Source organism: Gobius niger (assembly GCF_951799975.1).
Source record: "Gobius niger genome assembly, chromosome: 12".
NCBI lineage: Eukaryota > Metazoa > Chordata > Actinopteri > Gobiiformes > Gobiidae > Gobius > Gobius niger.
The window spans coordinates 11,545,708-11,569,296 of record NC_136863.1 but is presented as its reverse complement, the minus strand read 5'-3'; the positions used below and the strand labels follow the sequence as shown (position 1 = coordinate 11,569,296).

At 41.1% G+C, this 23,589-nt stretch overlaps 1 protein-coding gene across 1 annotated transcript in view; it reads left to right on the top strand.

Moving 5' to 3' along the window:
* The first annotated feature begins 8,009 nt into the window (after positions 1–8,009).
* Positions 8,010–23,589, top strand: part of ldlrad3 (low density lipoprotein receptor class A domain containing 3) — a 128,566-nt gene continuing 112,986 nt past the window's right edge. The window contains exon 1 of the mRNA XM_079568533.1: positions 8,010–8,355. Within this exon, the coding sequence (XP_079424659.1) occupies positions 8,310–8,355 (46 nt within the window). The 5' untranslated portion in view covers positions 8,010–8,309. The remainder of the gene's footprint in view (positions 8,356–23,589) is intronic.

Below are 23,589 nucleotides of genomic sequence, written 5' to 3'. Positions count from 1 at the left end.
GCTTAAGTCATCAAAACAAAACACAAATGAAAGTGGACGACCGAGGGAAAGGAAATCGTTTCTGCCATTATTCTCACTATTTTTACTGTATTTTTTTTGCCAAAAGTAACTCCAAGAAGTGTCACTCAGTTTTGAGACAGTAATATGCAATACAAACATTACATTTTTAAATCTGTAATATAGAATATGTTACAATTTTTAAGTAACTTGCCTATAATCCTATGATCCTATAACAAATATTTGGAGCAGAATTGAAATTAAAAAAGCATCATTATACTGTACATAAAAGCCTTATAATTTGTCCATAACCATCACTTTAACTGTGCTGCTAATTTGCTCTTTCAACATACTCCAATACCCGCTGTTGCCAGCAGAGGGCAACGCCTAAATCACTAGTGTTGTATATACAGTATTTTGTAAATGTTTACACCAAACTTGTTACAAATTGTGTCCCGACATATTTTTTTTACCTGTCACCAAAATAATTGTCCATTGCTTTTGGGAACAACAAAATTACTGGAGTTTAAGTTGCTGAATTTGCCGATTGCACTTTTACCCCAAGACTCCCCAAAGTTCTCTTAAAGGCCGTAATTGTTTAATCAATCTATTAAAGCGATTAGTGCCTCGACATTAGTTTGTAAAAGCAATGTTTTGCCTGAGGTGCTTCGGGAAGTGGGGAGGCATTAACACAGTGATTCACAACGAAATGAGAGAGAGTGTGTGTGTTTGTGTGTGTTTGTGCGCGCTGGTGTGGACTGTCAATTACTATAGACCCAGACTGAACAAAGAGGCACTGATATTGATTTGGGATTTTAGATAGTGGGGGCCAATAACAATTTAAGTGAGAGACGCCTAGAGCATAAACAATTTCACTCTTAATTAATCCAGTTGAAATGAGGTGCGGCTTGGAACCATGTTTAATTTGAAAAGAGATTGCTATTGAGTCAAAAATATGGCATTTACGTATAGCTATACAGTGCATAGACAAAAAATAAAAATCACAATATTCAATAATGGTCTTGAATATTGCAATAGTGATACTATCTTATTGAACAATTTCAACGTGGTACATTCAATTAAATAAATTGAATGTACATTAAATTGCATCAACCTAATTGTGCCAACCAGTTTAGCAATGTATTGTGGGGCCTTTTGGACACATTTAGGGTGTCATTTATCAAGGTGATAAATAGCAGGCTCAAGCTGGAAAATAGCATATAGCTAATTGTGGGCACGTTGCACCAAATGTACTGAAATTGCCTATATTACAGTTTCAACACCCCAAATCTGATCTGAAAATGAGAGAATGCTGCGTGTCTTAAAAATGTACTTGTTTTGCACAAACGCTTGGTATATGACCCCCTTCATTTTTTTGTAACTCTGTTTTGTGGCACACTAAGGACCAATCTTGGTTCCACACAGTTTGGTGCAGGAAGCCTCCAAGGATGCCTACAATTAGACTGCTGCGTGCGAGAGAGGGGACAGCTGTTCAGTCAGGTAACATCTGCTTGGGTCATGTGACTCAAATGGGGACATGTAAGATTAAAGTGGCGGTGAAGTGAAGGTACCTTTCAAAAGCTTTACTTTAGTAAAAACAACTGTCAATGTTGAGGTACATACACCTTTAATCGGTTCAACACTCACACACAGCACTTTAAAGGGGGGGTATTATGCAAAATCGACTTTTTCAAGCTTCACATCATGTTATTATGTCATTCACTCATTAAAAACATGCCTGAAGTCTTGCCTTGGCACATTCACGTATTTTTGAGTAATCTGTAAAAACTCTGATGGCGGCCATTTTAGGGATAGGTTTGCCTGAGTCCTCCTAGGAACGCCCCCACCTCCTGGAGACGCCTCCGAGCTTTCGTCACCAGCCGAGTAACCAACCACTGCTCCTCAGCAGAACCCCCTCCCCACTGATGCCACAGACAGCGTGTGGAGGGGGCGTGTCTGAAAGGGGTTCTTAAAGAGACAGAGGCCTATTTCAAGACATTCACTACAGCCATTTTGAGAGAGCAATTTTATACAAGGCAGTTATTCTAATTTACTGCATTTACAGACCAACAGAAGGTTTCGCCATCATTGTAGTGTGCTATAGACTGGTGCTATGTGATTGAAAAAAGCATAATACCCCCTCTTTAAGTTATTGCGTCCATGATGTTGTGGCGAATCATCCTTTACACAGAAATAGACCTATTTTACATACGTTTTTGTCTTCATTGCTTCACCAAGTTAGAGAAATTATGTAATTATTCCAAAACAACAATCAAGACTAACCAAGTCTCTTTGTCCTAGCTGTATTTTGACTGAGATGGTGCAGTCATCTCATCAATAGTCAATTAAGAAATCGGTAATCAGGCAATAGTTGCCAAATTCCAGATTGAATCAGACACAGGAATCATCCCGGTCGATTAACTTCACAAAGTCGGATAAATAATCAAGACAGACAATTGACATTTCAAGATTATCCTTTTCTTTTGGTGGATTTCTTCACCAAGTAATAACTCTACTGTTGACATCCCTAGTTTGTCTTTCAGTGGAAATATAATTTTTGAAGAGATCATTTATGTGGTTGTAAAGCAAAATGAATTTTAATTCTTTGAACTTTCTTTAGGCAAAAACACCATTGAGCTGCTGACCTACATGTCCTTTGTGAAAGAAATACTGCCATTTATTATCATTTCACTATTGAAGAATCCCCAAGAGAGTGAAAGAAGCCTACACATTTAAGCCAAGCTATAGAATCCAAAGTGTCAAATACAGTATTTCACTCTAAAAATAGGGAGACAGCACTGAAGACCAAAAAACAATCCACAAACAAGCACCACTTTTAAAAAGATAATGTCTTTTCTACTCTCTCCAGCCTCAGGGAGTCAACTATAGGGCCTTCAGAGCCATTGCATGTATTCATTAACACAGTGTCTTCTCCTGCTATTTTGGATTCACATACTCAATCTGACATGTCCTTCACATTCAGGCTTATTAGATGGACGCCAAGAGACTCGCGGTGGAGAGATGAACTGCCATCACCATTCCTCTGGGCCTCGGCATATCACACTTACCTCAACAGCGGTCTAACGTGACAAGGACATGTCAACCCCGAGCGACTGGTTCGGATTACAGTGCCCCCATTACACGCCTCTCTGAGTGGGGTCAGGATAATTGTATACTTACTTACATAAAATAAATTAATGTTCTCTTGAAAGTCTTCACGCTTTCAACAGATCCTTTAACTATTGCCATTACTTACTGACATAACATTTGGCTTTCTTCTTTAACAATCCTCTAGACATTGTTTCTGTTTTAGATGTACTGATTTCTCCCAGGCGACAATGACAGATGCTTTAACTACAAAAACTACCATAACAATCACATTCAATACATTATTTAACTTGCTGTAAAGGTTGCATTGCTTTTCTGTTCTTTCAATCTATACTCAATGGCCCCAGCTGCCCTTGGGGAAGACTGACACAAGATTTCAATGAACCAACAACCAATCGCACCTGGTGTTCCCTCACAGTTGCCCATCGGGGAACTAACCAGGCCTGTCAATGCTTACTGCCGGACGAGATTGGGCATTCACAAGGTGGTATCTTGTGTTGAAGGCCAAACTGCAGTTCTAACTAAGTTCTACTGATGTGACATTTCTGACATACCGCTGGGTAAGTTCTGTTCAGATCATCACAACCAATGCAGAAAGTACAGAAAATTGTCGCTAAAAATATATTTTTTTCACTATTTCATGCCGCGCTCTGTTATAAGCCTGAGGCCACGCAAACTTATTTCATTTGAGCTGTTTTGCAAGTTTTCCCTTCTATTCCCATTCATTTTTCGTCACTCTCTACTGACGACAATAGAAATCCACGCTCAAAGGAAGTGCTAAGACTGAGCGGAATTGCTCGCACCACTTTTGCCTCTTTTTGCTACGGACCGGCGCTTCTGTTGTATTGACACTTTCGGCGAAGTCCGTTCACGAAGTGGAGAATGGAGGGAAATGTTTATCGCTAAAAATATGATGCACTGTGGGTTGATTTGTGTAAAATGTCCAAAGTTCATTTGCACCAACAAGTCAACACAGCACTGTGTCTCTGGGCGGCCTGAAAACGACTTTTTGTCAATGTAGTAACTGTTTTTCTCTTGACGTCTGCAGTCCCATGTAAACTAATACAAGAGAAGGGGTGGGCACAATTCAAGGCGGCACGGGAGAACTTCCTTAATGTGGGCGAATGGGCACTGTTATGAAAGGTCGATCTGATATCACCTAGTAATTAAAGGAACAGGCCACCGTTTTTCCATACTGAGATATGTTCTTACCTGAGCTTAGACGAGTAGATACGTCCCAGTCGTATGTGTGTGCCCATGGAAGAGCGTGGTAGCTTCCAACTTCAACCCTTCCTAAAGTTTGGAGCTTTAGGAATATACTGGGAGAGGCCAAATGCTAGCAACATCTGTAGTCGTTGTGCGAGACTGAGCGCACGCACAAAGACCAGACAGGTACGCATCAACCCGTCTAAGCTCAGGTAAGAACATATCTCAATATGGAAAAACGGTGGCCTGTTCCTTTAAGAGTCCAGGGCCAATGGAAAGTTGTTTCCCAGGACGTTACAGTCAGCCAATCAGCCTAACCCTAACCCTAACATTGGCCCTGGACTCTGAATTACTTGGTGATATCAGATCCACCGTTATGAAATATCCAACAAACGTTTTCTGAAAAACAGTGAAGAACATAAAGTCCGTCCAAAAACTATTTCAATCTTTTTTTCTTCTTCTTCTTTAATTGTCCTTGTGATGCAATGACATCAAGAGTGGTCAGTAAATATGCACTGCCCCCCTTTTCCTCCATGAAATTTAATTCACAAAAGAATTCCCTTTTAACACCATCTATCAGTCTCCTCTCTTTTCATTATAGAAGCCGTCGGCAAAGTCACCCCAGGTTTGCCTTGGCCCTCCCTTTCTCTCGGCCAATCAGATTTACCTCTGAGTCATTTTCCAAAATGGGCCACTAATTGAGTTTCTCCTGTGATTAAGTCAATAACAACCTTCATATTAGAGTTTAATGTCCTCTAATGGCTAATTACGTCAATGCTTGTTTATAGATAGCCGAGACTAATTGATGGGCATTACCGAAACACCGTGAGCCAATCCCTAAATCATATGGAACAGGTACTTTTTTAGGACTTTTGCTAAAACGGATCCTGATTCATGCATCTGGCTGTGTAATTTGTATAACGGGCCTAAATGTTAATGACGGCTCAGAGGAGGCAGCAAGAAACCCATTTAACACTGACTGACAAATGTGCTTACTCCACAGCAGGCGCTTTTGTTTTATTACTGTTGATTGTACCCGGGATTTCTAAGACGATTCGTGTCATTTCGAAAGCCATTAAGCACTCCTAAGAACAAAACGCGCCATTTAGTATCATGACTCATTTTTGTCTGACGGAAGGGGGAAAAAAATGAAGAAGAAAGAATAAGGATGGGGGGGGGGGGGGTATTGGGGATTCAAGGACAACTGTGCAACTATCATATCTGCTTTTAAAGATTGGCCAAGAGTCAAGACCCTTAGCCTCGGGGATGAAGTCTGCGTGGGAGTTTGTGGCCCGATAAGGCAGTTTGGGTTGTGTACAAAGTCAGCTGGAAGACGGAGATTTGGCATACGAGCGTCTATGCCTGCAGGTTCCTGGTGCTATCTGAGAGAAAGGGGTTGTTCAAAAGTGAGGTTGTCTGTTTCTCCACAGCTGCAGTCCAGTGATAAAGTATAGAGCGGCTTGACAGGTGAGGCCTCATATCCATATCTACCTGCTGCTCAGTTTTGGGGTTTATGGGAGCGAGAAAAGAAATAGAGACGGTTAGGTTTTTAGCATTGTATTATATGTGCATTGTGTATCAATATATGGAATGTGATCTTATGTCAACCGTTTGGTTTGTAAAAAGGCCTCACATTAGGATTTTTGAGAGAAGGGGTGACAGAAATTAGGCTCTCCGGTTTCCCCTACCGCTTAATGCATAGAATAGGCCAGGATGAATGAGAGTGTGTTTGAGAGTGTGGGACAACGGATGGAAATAAGCCTCAGGTTACAATCCGGCATGGCGCGTTTACATGCATGTTTGTTCAGTAACATGCACTGTCCCGACCAAATAAACAAATAAAATTGTTTAGCAAACTGAAATACTGTAAATATTGTCCGTTCTTTTACATATTTCTTGAGCAGTGGGCCGCTGCCTACAGATCGCCCAGTGGCGTCGGGGGGTTGGTCAAATGCAGTGGACAAATTTCTTTGTACAGTTGATGAATAATGACAAATAAAGCACCTTTACCTTGACCTTTACCTAGGCCTCAAAACAAATCCACATGGTTCAAATAGCGATCGATAGTTTTCCTCTTCGAAGGTAAACTCTTCATCCCCGTGGGCGTCCTGGTCCTGGTCCTTTAGACGAGTTAGCGCAACTTTGTAGCTGATTTTACACGTAAGATCACCAGGTCCTCTCCTCTAGCTTCCGCATGTGCCATCCCGCATGTGCTTCCTGTTAGTTTGGGCCGAGTGTTTCCCTGGGATTGACCTGACAGGCACCGCAGCATTGTGCCGTCCATATTCTCTATTCAATTCTCTTCGATTAAAACGCACCAAACAATTATCGTAATCGACCTTTATTAAAATCACGCTTAGATTAAAATTTGATGAATTTCCCAGCCGTACCTTTGCCTTTAGATGAACCTAGATCCATATAATGATTATGACACAAGTACTGTAAAAATGAGCAGTGAGATATTAAATGCAGAATGGGAGGGAGTGTAATAGAAGCTTGTATGTGTAAGCTCTCTGGAGTACACAAAGGATCTTGAGCTGTCATCTGTACTCTGTAGTTTTAGTGTTGGACGTCTCACCTCTCGTGCAGACCTCCAGTTTTATGTAACAGTAGCACTTATCTTTGTTTCGAAAAACTGCTCTCAACATGCTCAAAACTATCATGTTATTCTGGGAGTCTAAATAAGACAGATTCCACGGCCTGTGCCAGAATTTCACTTTTAATGGGAATCCTACTAATTACATCTTCAACTTTCATCAAAGTAAACCATCTGTTAGTGGATAACTCTAAATCTTTTCCCCATGTGCCATCTGCTCCCCCAGTATAGCTTCTTAATGCGTTTCCCTACAAAAGGACGACATATTTTCTCTGCACCAACAAATGAACGATTTTATTAATATTGATGACTGAAATCTTTCCACTCCTAAAGTCAACTGGAGGATTGTTTTCTTTTAACGCACCATCTGTGTGACTGCAGGAGGTCCAACTACCTAACATTGTGCCGCCGCTGCTAATTACCCTGCTAATGGTAAACATACAGATAGCATCTAATTGATGGATTACCATAACAAAGCACAGCTAAACAAAAGAACAAAACATGACTAATGCCAATAAAACGGCTTTACGTTTTATGAGCAGGAGCCTCCATTTTGCTTATCTAGGCTACATGCGTCCCAGAAATAGATGTTTTATTAAATCATTGCAAGAAATTAAAAAATAATATGAGAGCAAGTGAAAGAAAAACTATGATAATAAATGATAAAAAAAAAACACTAGCCTCTTTTACTGAGCCCATTATTGGCCAATAATATAATAATACTGAAGGAATGAGGGCCTATTGTTTCTTTCACATGGCAATCACTTTGCAATGAAGAACAAACTTTGTAGCAACATGAAAAGTGTTCCTTCCACCTTAGACCACAGAAAACATAGCATCCTAAAATGTAGATAGCCTATAATGCTCATAAGTGTTAAATAAAAAGGCACACACTAGAGTGAAATTAATTCCCATTTAATTTACAGTAAGCCAATTGTGAATTATGAGAAAAATGTAGCCTTATGGGTAGCCACACAAGCCAGCACATTATTTGCCCTTTATTATCTGGTCATTTCGGTGCCCATGCCGCTGGGAAGCAGCCTGTCCCGGGACTGTCCGACCTCTGCTGCGCACGGCTCCGCCTCTCCGAGCTCCACGGCGAGTGCGCAGCGGAGCCTGCCTCCACCCGAAGCCCCCTAGCTCTTCCAGCAGCCTGTCGGCTAACCCCTGTCCCGTCCCCCTGAACTGGACCACCAAACCGACTTTGCGAATGACTGTCCTACCTCTTCTTGCCTAAACTCTGGGGATTTCGCCACTCGCAGACCAAAACTTCTGAAGTGACGGCGGGGCGCCTAATTGTATCGGATAAGTTTTTTTTTTCTTTCTACTTCTCCGTAGTTTTTTCGCCCTGTGGTGGGTGAAGACAGACCAGCCAGGCCGGGGGTGAACGAGAGGACGCACGATGTGGATTTGGTATCTTCTGCTTGGTTCGGGCTCGAGAAGCGTGGGTAAGTTCTTTTTTAACTGCACGCACAAAAAGTAATGGTGTTGTCACGGCGCGGACACGCTTGAGTGTAGCTTCCAGATGGGCTTCCCAAAAGGGAGGGGGACCGAGGAACGCGTTTGAAGTATGGGCAGCGAACTTTTTTTGTGTGTGTCCTTGTACGAGTTTGCGTAACACTGGGGCCGATATGCCACGCACGGGGAATACGTTTGTTGTGCTCTGGTGAGAAAACGTGGTCCACTGCGAGCGCTTGATGGGTGCAGAGTCTTTGGTGCATGCCTCTCTCACATCTGAAAGTAAATAGTCTCCAGACAGACAGCCTCCGTGCCATATCCATCCCGCGTGTGTGCGTTTTTAAGGCCAGCCGAGATGGGGTTATAGTCTCCTCCGGGCTAAGTTATTACCGTGAGGTTGTTGACAGGGCACTGTTGAAAAGTCAATCTTTTTTTTCCCCCTCCTCCCCTCTCTCTGGCTGCAGCCCCGCCATGGCAGCTGGGGCCCCGTGGAGGATAGGACACTTGAGCAGTCTGCTTCAAGTTTACATAAGCTGATATTCACTTGATGAATAAGATAAATATTATGATATGGGCAACGCACTGGCCATAGATTCCTGTTTTATTTACTTGTTTCAAAACAGAAAAGGTATTTTTTTCTGAGAAATAATGTTGTTGACTTGCCATAGTTTCAGATGGAGGCCAGCAGCAATGCAAATTCGCAAAAACAAACAAAACCTTATCATTGATTGTCAGTGACTGGGTCCATATTGATCTTATGACTCATGGTCTTGACATCTTGCAACAGCTGCACCTGTGTTATTGAATATGATGTCACCACTTTTACTTCATTACCGAAGTATAATACCCCACTTTCTGCTCTGCTCACAGAGAAAACTTGAAATTTGTGTCCGTTTATGTGTCATTTGGATTGGCCGAGTTTTACAAAAAACTTTAAAACAATTTGAAAGTTAGAAAGGAAATTCAAACATAGGATTCTGGGCTGTATAGGTGATCAGAACGCAGCCTACTAATCTGTTCAGGTAACAACTGTGATCTGCCATAGTATGTTTATGTTACTAATTTAAAATGTATTCCAAAACCGAATTTCCCTTTTGATTATTTGGAGATTTACCTATTTTTTTTTTCAATCGAGTTTATCTTTATAGCACGTACGGTCCCTGGTGATTCTGACGGCTCTGCAGGTGAGACGGGTGGGGTACATGTCCAGTACATGTTGGGGAGAGGGGCTCCGCAGATCTTCTCCGCTGCTCTCACGATGCACTGGAGGCTCTTTCGGCAGGAGGCAGTGCTGGCGCCGTGCCACACAGTGATGGAGCTGGTCAGGATGCTCTCTTTAGTCCCTCTGTAGAAGTCGCACATAACGGAGGCTGGGACTCTGGCTCTTCTTAACTTGCGAAGAAAGTAAAAGACGCTGATTACTTTTCTTGACCAGTGATGTAGCGTGCATGGTCCAGGAGAGCTTCTCTGTGATGTGCCCACCCAGGAACTTAGTGCTGGTCACCCTCTCCACTGCAGCACCATTGATTGTTAGAGGAGCATGCTGGACCCGCGCTCTCCAAAAGTCCACAACAACTTTCTCGTTTTCACAAATATGATTGTACACACTAAAATAGCAACGGTCACATGTTGTGCATTGGACCAGCAGTTTACAGTTGTGGTGCGGAGATTAAATATGCTAGAATGAAGCTATGAATAAGCATGACTGTTTCTGTTCTGTTTAAGTATTCACCATTTGCACTGCTGTCAGAGTTCACTGTGAGGGGAATGGGATATTACAGGCTTACTATCCCCCCAGTTCAGTCCATGTCTCCACCATGTAATGTAATCTCTTCACAGCTAGCACCCCTCATGCTATAGAACACACCGAGCCTGTTGTTTTACGAGACTATTCTTATTCCTCTGTTCAATGCACATAACATAACATGAAAGCCAATCACACTTGGCCTCCGCGTGACATTCTGTGACATATATTGTGATTTATATTTGACATTTAGCCCTGATCCGGGTAAATGTCTCATACATTTTGCTAAATTATTGGCTTTTATAAAAAATGATGATCACAGGTTTGACATTAGAAGAATATCACATGCCATATTGGGCACAATTTGACGTGAAGCGTAAGACCAGGTTTTCGGAGCTTTGCATGCACATCATGTCTCAATGTAACCCACCTGTAAACGAGGGATTTTGCTGTCCCAGGAAAGTGCAAACATCTGATCCGAAGGGCAATTAAGCACAGTACCAAATGTTCTCTTCATTTGAACTATTGGGTCACCTTCTTTGTCCGCAGCTTTTACTTAATTTTGATGCCAAATCCAATTATAAGAGACGCCAACAAGCTCCCATTTTGGAGATGTTAACGCGGGGAGGGCCACATTTTAAACTTTCCCCTTCTTCCACACCTTACTGCACAATGCACACATGCAACCCACGAGCTCAAGGACCAGTTTGTAGATATTTTCTTCATGTTCAACTCATTACATTCTGTGCCATAGCTCCAAACCATGATATCCATTGAAAAACCACTTGTTTGTAGAATGCACGATATTTCATCAAACGGGGCGGCCCTGTAGCCCTGCGGCCCGGCATTCGCCCACAATGCTACATAAGAGATTGTTGTGTAATGTGAGATTTACACAATCCGCTGACAATGGATCGTTGTGGTACTGCCACTGCATTCTGCCGCGCTGCCTGAAGATATATTGTAGCTGTTTATCCAGTCTTCTCAGCCCACAGCCTCCGGGAATTTATCGATATTAATACATTTGTGAAACATGTCAGAAAGATGAATTGGCGTCGGATTGGTGGTTTCTCCTGACTGGCGGGGAGGATGATTGCTTGTTAAGGATCTAAACAATAATAAATGCCAAATGTGTTTGACTATAATTGGCACAAAATAATGCGTCTATTGGAAAGACTGGGACTCGCTTTGTTTGTGACAAATAATAAGGAGCTTTGAAGCAAGCTTTTGAAATGGGGCAAAAGGGAAAATGAAAACTTGAGGTATTGCAAACATAAAAGCAACACAAACCTGCATAAAAAGTGGATATAAATTATGTCTTCTAGCAGAGCAGTATAACAGCCTCAAAAGTTACATCCACTTCCAAACAGTTTGCTTTGTTGTTTCTTGACAAACCAAACCAACAGAATTGTGTGTGCTCGCATTTCACTTAAAAATATATTTTTATATAATCATGTTTTTGTATTTTACCATAAGTCGCGATATAAGTGTTCTATTGTTCTTTTTGTCTATTTGTAAAGGGATATTTCAGGATTTTTGACATGGGGCCTCATAGTGTTTCTGGAGTTTTTTTTTTTTTTTTTTTAAGTCATGCAGTCCTTATATCTGAAGAGTTTAGTGGTGCTAGGCTAGTGCTAGGCTAGCGCATGTCTATGGTAGCTAGTAGCCTGCATTAAAAACCTCTTCAAAATCATTAGGTAGTCCTCCAAACGTTGCCATATCTGATTTGTAGAAAGCTCCTTTAGGAATTCCACGTGTAGTAATGCCGGCCGCAGGTAAACAAACTACTGCAGATCTGGTAACCGAGCAGATCACTCCGCCGCTGCGTAGCTTACAACCAGGAAGCTGATGCTGCTCTAATATAATTTTAAATGCAAAGTGGTTATATTTCAAAAATTATTCGGTCCACACATTTATATTGGTAGTCTGGTGTTACCATAGACATGCACTAGTCTAGCACTAACCTAGCACCACTAAACTCTTAAAATATAAGGACTGCATGAATAAGAACATTAAAACATTTCCAGAAATCAACAACACTCTGGATAACTAGGAAATGAGGCCCTATGTCCAAAATCCTGAAATATCCCTTTAATGTAGTAGGTCCCTTTGTAAAATGAAAATAAAAAAGGATTATTTTCCCTCAATGGCCTTGTTTAACCGTGCACCATCTGCTGCTGTCAGAGTTCAATGTAAATATCATTACACATATGTGAAGTGGAGTGGGATATTATGGCTTACTCATTGTTCCTGCTGTAGTTCTGTACATTTTCCCATGCATGTAGTGACTATCAGGTTTTGTTTCGAAGCCAAAACAGATCTTGTTGATGCTTTCAGTGGTTGCTTTATCATTTTATCCTTGCGTCTTTAGGGGGTTGAACCATGTGTATTTTCTTTAGTCAGATGAGCAAGAAAAATGGCCTATGCTGGAGTTTTAAGTCCAATAAAAGTATATATATATTTTTTTTAATACCTCAACTGCAACAAATCTATGCATTAGATCAAGCAGAGGAGTCAGATGTGGATATTGAATAATAAACAGACAAAGTGAATACTGAAAATCTCATCAAAACATGCAGTTGAATGTGAAAAGATCAAGCAATTTAGATTTGAAACATCTAAGGCCTTCATTCAGAAAACTCGGAAACACCGGTGAATAGTGTGTCATTCTCTTTGTAAATCTGACTTTATTGAAAAAGTGGGACATCTAAATAGGTGTGATGGGGGACAAAGGTCTACATGGCTGTGCAGTGCAAGCCAAACAGGGACAGGTATTATAAATACATTGCATCTCGCATAATCAGATTCTGAGGACATCACTGGTGTCCCTCTCCCCATGCATTCAGGACATGCACTCCACCCGGCTGTCTCACCTGCAAAGCCCTCAGCGTTGTGTGCTGCCTTCAGGGAGCTCTAGCTAAAAAGACATTTGGGGCACATGCAGTCAAAACTCGGAAGCTTGAGACTTAAGATATCCAAGTCAAAATAGAGCTGAAAGAACAAAGGCTGTTTAAAAAGACCCCCGCTGCGGCTGGGAACAGTAATGTGATATAACATGACATCATTGGGGAGTGTAAGTGAGCTATTCCACTCTCATTGACTAAATCAGGCAGACTGAAAAACGGCTCTTTTGCCCTTGTGCTGCTGTCGGCCACACATGGTGTCAGCTGGTCGGACTGGTCAGTTACTCTGGCCCCTTTTACCAGTAACAATGACAAAGGCCGCAATTTTGTGTATACATTCACTGGTTTCCTCTTCTCTGTCACAGTCCAGCTTTGCGTTTGTGTTTATCTCCATGTGCGTATGATGAAAGTGTGAGGGGGATGATCTTTTGGTTCGGGGCGACATAGCTGACATGCTTCTAGGACTGAGCGGTGCTTAGAGAGAGAGGCGTGGGGATGGAGGGGCCAAAGTTGAGTTCCCAGAGTTGTTAAACAAAGCCACATGACCGGAGTCACGTTTCAGGCCCGAGTAGTACTGATGCAGCTTTTACTACTACTCTGAGCACACTGCACGGCTACAGTTTCAACCATTCATCATTTCAGCAAAAACATTAGACCCAGAACAACTCAACAAACTGTCCCATCTGTTTTTGTATATACTGCCACAAAGCCATGCATATTAGCGCTGCAGGCTGGAACACACTTCTGAGTTTTGTTCGGTTGTGGCCACATTTAAGCGCATTTCATAGCTTTTACAACTGGAAAAACAAAAACATAACCTGGTAGCTAAACACAATACCATTTCATTCCATAATTTTTTTCTTTGCATTGGTGTAAGCCTTGTCATTCCTACCAATGTTTGGTGTAAGTCTTTCGATCCATTCTCACTGAGCCCGTGTGATCTATTAGTCATGAAGCTGAATGTTTCACGAACCCCAGGATACACCATCCGAGAGAAAGACAAATGGGGAGGATTATGCAGCACTAAAAAGTTCGAAGACAGCTCATTACGTATTGACTCTAAATTGATCGGCGCTAATTTCCCATGCAGCGTTGCAGAGGATTTGTTAATCCCCTGCTGGTTGCTTTCTATTGATTTAGGACGTCCTTGGCTGCCAGGATCAGACTTTGGCCTCGCACAGTACAGGTTATTCACTGTTGAAAGCCATTATTATGAAAGCAACAGTTCACTTATGAAGATGCTCCATTTGTTTGCAAGGGAGTGCTTGTGCTTTGTCTGTTTACATGGTTTTAAAGATCAACTCGACGGAAATGGAGTTGTGGTAAAATCTCGGAGATATTTGCAGATTGTGTGTTGTGTTTGTTCCAGCTGATACCCCTCACTGGGTTTTACTTCTGTCTTTCCTGGTGCACGTTTTATATCTATATTATGTCTTCTCTGTTACGGAATAAAACTTCTTCTTCAGGCTGACACATAGTTTTCTTTTAACAGATTTACTTTACTCAATCATCCTCAATATTCAGATTCGAAGGGGCAGTTTTTGACTTAAGTGTGACTCCTGGGAGCAAAATGTCAGCCTGCTATTCCACACACTGCACAAATCCTCTTCAGGGCCTTCAAAAAACAGCTGTTCATCCCCTCCACCTTTGCTCATTTTAGGCAGCTGGAGAATGCTGCACATAAAGTCACGAACCTTTTAGTGCACGGTGCCCGTCTACCGCTGTATTGTTGCATTTTGGACACAGCGTTTCAGAATAGGGTCAAACGGGGCACTCTTTGGGACTTTTTTTTTGGGTCTTCCAACAGAGCCAAAGTGAGCCCTGCTGATACCAACGAGACGTGAACAGACTACTGGGCTCTGATTTGCCAGAAGAGAGGGAAGATAACTCTCTGAAGCAGGCATACAACACGGGATGTTATATTTCACAATGTAACGGGGTTGTTAAAGGTGATTCTTCACCGTAAACCATGTATTGTTGAACTGTGCTATATGGGAAATCCCTACACTGCTACAACCTTTTGTATCCAAGCCTCCCCAACCTCGCACTATCCTCAAAACATGCCCTTCATTTTCTTTCAATAACAGAACAACCCCAACCAAATGGCTAACATAAGATATTGAAAATGCTGTTATTATGTTATGAAAGAGAGATAGGGAGCGCCTCATGGATCCTCAAGTTAATAATATATATAAAACAAAAACAAACGCCGTCGCTGTGGCCAATGGCACGGATTCCTCTGATATGAATTCCCACTATGTCATAATGCTTTCAGACATTGTTCAGAGCAGATGTCTATCACTGGTAATTGCCGCAATAACAAAGACACGCAGTAACTTGCATGACTGATCCCATTAATTGATTTAAATAATCAGCCCTAAACACTCCGCCACCTCCTCGTGTTTTCTTCTCCCTGGCTTTCGATGTGATTTACAGGCCGTAAAGATAGTAAGGTTTATATAATAGCCTGCCAGTAAAATAAAAAAAGGTAAATGGACGCCTTGAATGTTAATTATGTTGTTGCTGTTGATTACTTGGAGGCTAAGATTGTTTCGGGGACTGTGGTATTAGCAGAGAAGGCTAACGGCCAATTTGTCTGACAGCAGCCGTCTAAGTGTTAAGCCTTTGAGATGTTCGACCTTGGAGAAATGAATGTGCAATGATATTCAGACTTGTGCTGCATGAGGATTGAGAGGCAACCGTGAAGCTCGTCTATTTGAACGGTAGCTTGTAGTTGGTATCAGAAATCCTCAGATACCAACGTTGGTATTTTAGCACTTCTACATTCCAAGTGTGACAGTCGGTAGATTTTGTCACAATTCACAATTAAAGGTCTGTGATTGTGTCAAAAGACTTGTTTTTTACTTAAACAGCATTAAATAGCTATAAACAAATGCACCACTGAAGTAAAAGCCAAAGTGCTCAGGCATTGAAGACTAGTGTTCAGACATTTCCAGCTCTCCCCTCCTGCTCCTCCCTGAAGTGGCTATATTATATTGCCTGATGGCACGAGGGACAAAAGGGTTCTTCACTCTCGGTGGAGCACCCCATTGAAAGGAGTCTAGAGCTCACAGAGCTTCAGGGGGTGGCTCTGATTGGACAGGATCGCCCTGATCTTAGAGAGCGTCCTCTGCTCCACCACCTTCTCCACAGAGTCCAAGCACAGTCCAACCACAGAGCTTGCCTTCTTTATGGGCCGGTTCAGCCTTTGAATATCCCTTTTCTCAGTGTTGCCCCTCCAGCGCACAACAACATAGAAAAGGACACCGGACACAATCAACCGTGTCTTTTCTAATAGCTTCAAACAGTCCCTGAATGAGGCCAGCTTTCTAAAAAGTGCATCCTGTTCTGCATCTTTTTACACAGCCTCTGTTTGCTGCCCAGTTAAAGATGCAAGTTGGTCATCTTTATACTCACTACTGCCACCTCAGGTCTTACGCGTAACCACCGGTTCTATATTAAGCTCGTGCATGAGTGTCATCAACGAACTTCTGCATGTGGCATGTTTCAGCATACATTATGGTTATTTAAAAAAATCACAATCTGATGACACTCCTCCTTTCATATACACTGCCTGATAAAAAATAAAAAAAACGACTCTAATATTTCGTTGGACCGCCTTTAGTGTTGATTACAGCATGCATTGTTATAAAAAGCTTCTGCAATGTCAAAAGATCCAGTGTTGCATCAATTTTTCATCAATATCTTGTATTGATGATGGGAGAGTGTGACCACTGCACAAAGCCTTCTCCAGCACATCCCTAGGGGTTAAAATCTGGACTCTGGCGATTAATCCATGTGTGAAAATGAGGTCTCATGCTCCCTGAACCACACTTTCACAATGTGAGCCCAATGAGTCCTGGCATTGTCATCTTGGAATATGTCTGTGCCATCAGGGAGGAAGAAGAAACCCGTTCATGGAATAACCTGGTCATTCAGGTAATCTGCTGATCTCATTCTTTGGGCATGTAATGTTGCTGATCCTACTGCAGCCACCCCAGATCAAAACAGTCAGCCACAGTCCAGGTGGCAACTTTTTTTGGTCAAGCAGTCGCGGATGGAGGAGATGGATCAGATATATGCAACACAATAGCAATTTCTGTGCCTGCCTGGATATCAATGTATTAAAATCCTTTATCAACAGCCTACTGCATGCAGTGGTCTCATGTTTTCCACAAGTTGCCGCTTTTACAAAATACCTCATGGGAGTCACAACAACAAAAAAGGCACAGGGTCTTTAATAAGAGGATTAAAATTATTAATAAAGTTGTGGCTTTCTCTGCACTTGCATTCTCGGGTTCCTTCTCTAAGAGGCGTAATTAGTTGCTACTATTTATAGACTTTACAGCCTTTACAAAATTGCCAAACTGAGACACGCAATGATTGAACCATGAAGGCCAAGCAGTTATAGATTACCTAACGCAGCACTTTTGTTTTCTTTATTGTGTCCAGTCACCTTGGCCCGTGAGGTCTATCCGTGCTCTGAGGGTGCTCTGATCCCCTGTGTGGCTGTCCGCTGTCGGGAGTGAAAACAGGCTCTGGCACACTGACAGTTTGCTGCCCAGCATTCCCCTGTGATCACCGCTCATTTGCTGTACTCTGACTTCCAGCCACTGTCCCAGCCTGTGCGGACAATGACAGACTATTGTGGGCTCGGAAATTCCCCCTGCTGCCCCCTGTCAGAATTTAGCGAGCACCAACTGGAGGCGCCAGTGGCCAAACACATTCTCCCCTCACACATTTCTCTCTGAAATAGATCGCATTTTATTAAAGGTCAGTCCACAGCTAAGTAATTAGTACGTAGATTTTAGCGTAGATGTTGAACACTGATTGGACGAATGTTTTAAATTATGCAACCCTTAAATTCAGCTTGGACTTCAGACTAATGTTGCATTGCGTGTTATGTCCCAGGGCAAGACACTGCGCCCACTAGTGTGTATGGCTGGAACTGGGAAGTGGCTCCGTAAAGGGATAAAAAAAACAACAACAACTAAAGAACCCACACATGTTGGGTGTAATAAGTAAATGCTTTGTTTCAGTTACCCAGAATACCCCCAACAAGATGACATCATAGCAGCTGGGCCTGTCTCCCTCTTGTCCAATTAATGGTGATTGTACAGCACCAGCAGTTTTCTTCCTCTGCTGAATGGCCTGAATGCTTCCTCTGGCTCCGGTTGGCATAATTTGGAGTGATTTTCCAAACATCTAATCATAAATGTAATGGTTACTTTGAATAGATGTGTTTTTGATTGCAATCACTCCCAATGTCGTTGTTCTTTTCTTTTGAATCATCAGCTTTGATTAGATTCACTTTTTGGGGGGAATTGATGAATATGCAAGTGCCTCTAACAGCATCTGAGCTATTTTCCATTGTCACGGCTAATAAATGTATCCCCAGGATTAAAATAAATCTTTTTAAATGGACAGCTGAACAGAAAATCCATCAGCGATTTAGCATTGCTGAATTGGATCGACTTAAACATTACAACTCGGGCACGAAAAGAAATGGCTTTTGAAAATCTTGTAATAAGCCGTTTCCTGAGGTGAAAGTCACAATCATAAAACCATTATGGCAATTTCAGTCGTTTCCAGGCTCCAAATGGAAATAAAATGGAGAAGTGCGCCATATCTGTAAGGACTAGCCATTGTAAAAATATGGATTTTTATTGGTGGAGAAAAATGGTCGAAGATTTATCTATTTTTAGCCAAGATTTGAACATAATTAAGCTACTACTCAACTTTCATTCTACGCTAAAAACTACTGTACTAATGAACTTTTACTTTTTGGGCTGGCTTATAAACGCAAGGTTGGCGGTTTGAATCCCAGAACTGTCGAGACACTTCACCTTTCCACTGTCTATGTGATGTACGAATGAGAGGACCCCCTTGAAAAAGAGATGGTTCATCTCAACGGGGCTATCCTTGAAATGAATAAGAAAATAAATAAGAAAATAAGAGTGTGACTAGTGTGCTTTGGTTATAAATCCCTATTTAAAACTGATTTGTTTTCATTAGCTTTTAAAGCAATGCTAAGTAACTCATGCCCCTGGAGGCTATAAGCACCACTGCAGGTGTCGTAGCATGTTACATTTTTTTACTCTTTAATTGTCCGTGAGAGTAAACACTACGCTGACAGAAAAGACCAACGGGAGAGAAGGATATTGTACATCCAATTACACAATGGAGATAATTTTTTTCACTCAAACTTGGCTGTAAATACTGTTTAAGTGGTGCTAGCTCGCAGTTAGCTTTGCCCGTTAGCCTGTTAGCTTCTTCTTCGTGATTCTATTAGTGTGTATTGGTGGCTAACGGGCAAACCTAACTACGGGCTAGCACCACTTAAACAGTATTTATAGCCAAGTTTGAGTAAATAAAATGTTATTGGATGTACAATATCACCCTCTAACACTTGTATTATCCCCAGAGGGACAACAAATGGGATTTATTAAGGTAAACAAGTTACTTAGTTCTTCTTTAAAGGCCCTATACCTGATTATTTGATAACATACAATGAAAGAGGAAGCCACAAAATGTAAACGTTAGTTGTGGTCCAAACTCATTGCTAACTTTCTTAACATACTATTTGTAGTATCCCAGTATATTCTTCACAGGGAGGAGTTTATAGGCACATTTCACAACAATGTCTGAGTTTACAATCTACTAAAGGAAGCCAAAGCAAATTTCACTCCATCACTAGAAAAACTAAAAAAAGGTATAGTGCCTTTAAATATTTAGATGTTCTCTTTAATTCATGTATAATACCTCTTTTAAGAATGCAATTGCAGAGCTACAAACACAAGCTATGTTTACAGTCCTAGCAAGAGGCAGTGAATTTGATTTGTCAATTGATGCTGCATTGGAACCCTTCGATAAGTTGGTCTGCCCCACAATGTTGTATACATGTGAAGTGTGGGGTTTTGAAAAATCTGAATTATTTGAGAAACTTCATCTTCGGTTTCTAAAATACATCTTAAAAGTGAAAATGAGCACTTGCAGTAACACGGTGTACGAGGAGCTGGGCCGATACCCTTTGCCGATAATGATTAAGAAGAGAATGATCGGGTTCTGGGGAAAGTCGATGGATTGTGGGGAGACCAAGCACAGCACAAAATGTACAACCTGCTATTTGACCTGTTTAGAAAAGGTGAATACATGTCGCCATTGTTACTGAAAGTGAAACAGATCTTAGACGACTGCGGTCTCCTATTGGAGATCTCAGGAAATCACCAATGCTAACTGGCAACTGAAACAAACAGCACAGGGGAATGTGGAACTATGTCGTCCTGTGATGCTTATGTGGAATTTAAAACAATATTCAAATTAGAAAATTAAATTAGAAAGTATGTTTTGCGTGAGAATGTCTCCCGCAGACAAGCAATTTGTAATTTAAGAACTCAAAATAATTGACTGGGCTGTCACGATAAATACTATATCGACTTATTGTACAACATTAAACAGATAGACGATACATTTTTGGGCTCAATATTTATTGTCTGTACATTTATGAGCAATTCCCCCCTATTCTTTCTTTGTAAAGCATAGATTTTTACCAGAAGCAAATTGAGTTTCATTATGTTTCATGTTTATTGCATCTTGTGTGGTATTTTGGATATGATGATGCACTTTTAGAACAAAGGTTTACTGTCTTTTTTGTGCCTGAGAGTTGACAGTATCTAGCATCATTAGAGTCAATTATATCGATCAATATATCGATCCTCAAATTTGTTAATGAGACAGGCTTAGTGATGATGCCATCTGGCCGCGCAGCTTGGTTCGCTTGGGCAGGTGTGAGGGCTGGCCAGCAGGGAGCAGGTGAGCCAGGGATGTCTCTAATAGAGGATTAGTTTAGAAATGTGAGCATATTTAATATAATTCAGCCTTTTTTTTTTTACTGTCCAAAGAAAATATTTAGCAAAAAAATTGTTTAAATAATCATGATTATTTTTTTTGTTCTATAATCGAGCAGCCCTAAGTCAAAAAGTTTGGTTTTGTTGCGTGAACTTGTGCTCCATACCATGGATATTGAAGAAAGAAAGAAAGAAAGAAAGAAAGAAAGAAGTTGAGCTGTTTCATGTCATTCATTTTGTATGTCCTTGTTCTTTTTTTATTATTACAGCCAGGTGCTAACAATGCTAACACCCCCCCAACAAAAAACGAACAGACTTTTGTTTACAGAAAACATTTTCATTCTGTACTCCATGTGAACAATATACTTTTATTTGCCATGCTTGCACCTCGACAGAAAAGAAAGATGGAATTGACGGCATATTTTCCCAGCTCAAACCTGCTGTATAGATTTCTGCCATCAAACATTCATTATCGTGCTCCAATTGGCTTTGAGCCCACCGCAGTGTTGGAATTTTCTTCACCTGGCTGTCAGCGCCTGCTCCTTCAGATGGACGCATTTTTGATTTAGAAACCTCTCTGCTGCGATTCCATTCTGAGAGCATAAAAGCCATTATGCCCTCAATGCCTCTGCCTCGCACGCAAATAAAATCAATCTGCGTTGGGTTGACATAAAATAATTGCCTATTTGTCACAATTAATCTAAAAGCTTTGACTCCACACCTATTGATAGCGAGTCACCCATTATGCCACACCTGAAATGCACCTCATTAAAGGAAGGTAAATCTACAGAATTAGCTCGTGTTAAATGGCTCTTAAAAGGGTCAAGAAGGCGCCCGTTAATATCCCAGGCTCTTTTAAGGTATAGGCTAAAGTAAATGGAGCTCGTGAACCCATTTTTCCCTGTCGTTTCCCCAACACATTGCATGCTTGGTTGTAAATGAATAGCACTAAAAACACGACGCACGTTCGCGCTGTTACATTTAATATTCAGTTTTATCAAATGGTGTTTAATAAAGGTTGGTTAGTATTTATTTAAAAAAGAAAATCTCTAGTCCTACAGTCAAAATGTTAAAATAAAACACTCATTTTACTGATTACCACTGAAATCTTCATTAATTGCTAATACAGTAATGTTGTTTCTGTCTACATTTTCTCTGTTTTGGTTCTTGAGAGGATTAAAATAAATGTTCAATCATGTAATAACTCTCTCTCACTACCAAAGTCCCAGCATCTGTGCCCACTCAGTTCGTAACTTCCTTTACCTTGCTTTATTCATGCTGTCACAACAGGCAATTATACTACAAAGATAATATGGCTTTAACCTCTTAACCCCCACCTTAACCGAGTGCATTTTCTCCGGTTCAGCATTATCCAAATCGAAAAGCTCCTTGACTGGAGCTTAAAGGCACACCGCGTAGAATTTTACTTATTAGTAAAATTTAAATACTAGCATTTATTTTATGATAGATCCTTCACCATTGAAGAATTACCTTCATAAATCATAAATGTACAAACAATCCTGTGTTTTTGCTCAGCTCTCCTAAGACATGACTGTAACTTTACCGGGAGTGGGTACGTCTCCAGCTCGTCTCCATGGAGATGTGACTAAAGTTTGAGAGAATTTGAGATTAAAATAGGTTAATTCCTCATCCAAATCCATTCTTTGATTATTCTCTGCAGTAATAGTGTTTTTCTGTGTCGAGCTGGTCAATAGGAGCATGTTTTGCACTAATGGCAACAATATAGTCCAAAATGTTACGCAGTGTCCCTTTAAAGGCTTTTTGCGCTATGAGCCAGCACAAAGCCTTATTTGAAAGCTAGATCTACAAAACTTTTTTGACATTCTTTTCCATTGCTTTTTGTCGGGTTTTCGTCACATTTTCGTCACTTTTCTGTTACTCTTTTATGGCTTTTCCATTGCTTTTTTGTCACTTTTTAATCGTTTTTTGTCACTTTTTCATTGCTTTTTGTCACTTTTTCATTGCTTTTTTGTCGCTTTTTTCAAGAAGCTTTTCGATTTGGGTAAGAAATGTGCTCTGTTCAGGTGGGGGTTAAGAGGTTAAACATATAAACAGAACAACTAGAAATAACAGTGCTAATTGCAGTTTGATGTACAAGTAAACACCACAATGCCCTACAAACTGGCAATAGAAGTTCAAATTAGGGCTACTTTTCATGTTTACATAACTGTCTGGACTCTAACATTCCAAGTTGCTCCTGCATTTTTATGCCTTTTGGTCTGCTGTGTATTTGTGAACTGAATATGCACTCCATGTATGAAGGCTAATCCTCTTTTGGCCAGAGAACAGGCGAGGTGCTCATCTTCACAGGAACTAATCAGCCGATGCTTCCTGCTGCTTCAAAAGGCTAGTTTAAACCAACTCAAATCAAGCGTATAAAGCCTGTTAATTACATTACTGCTGCTTTTCTAAACTGACTTCAGCCTCAAGGACACACAAAAAAGTTATCTTTGCTGCAAAAATCAGTAATATACGAATGATTGATTGTAAGCCTTTTCATAACACCACAGTGTAAATGGCAGTGCAGATCAGCCCCATTGTGGGGCGTGCGAGAGGGCAGGCAAGTTCAGACCTTGCTCAGGTCGTTATTGGCCAGAGCCATTAGTCTTGCCAGGGTCTTGAGTGTCAGAGATGGTAATTGAGTCCGTCTTTGTGCAGCCCGCTCCTAATGAGAAGCTGCAGGCCCAGATTTGAGTAATTTCTCCTATG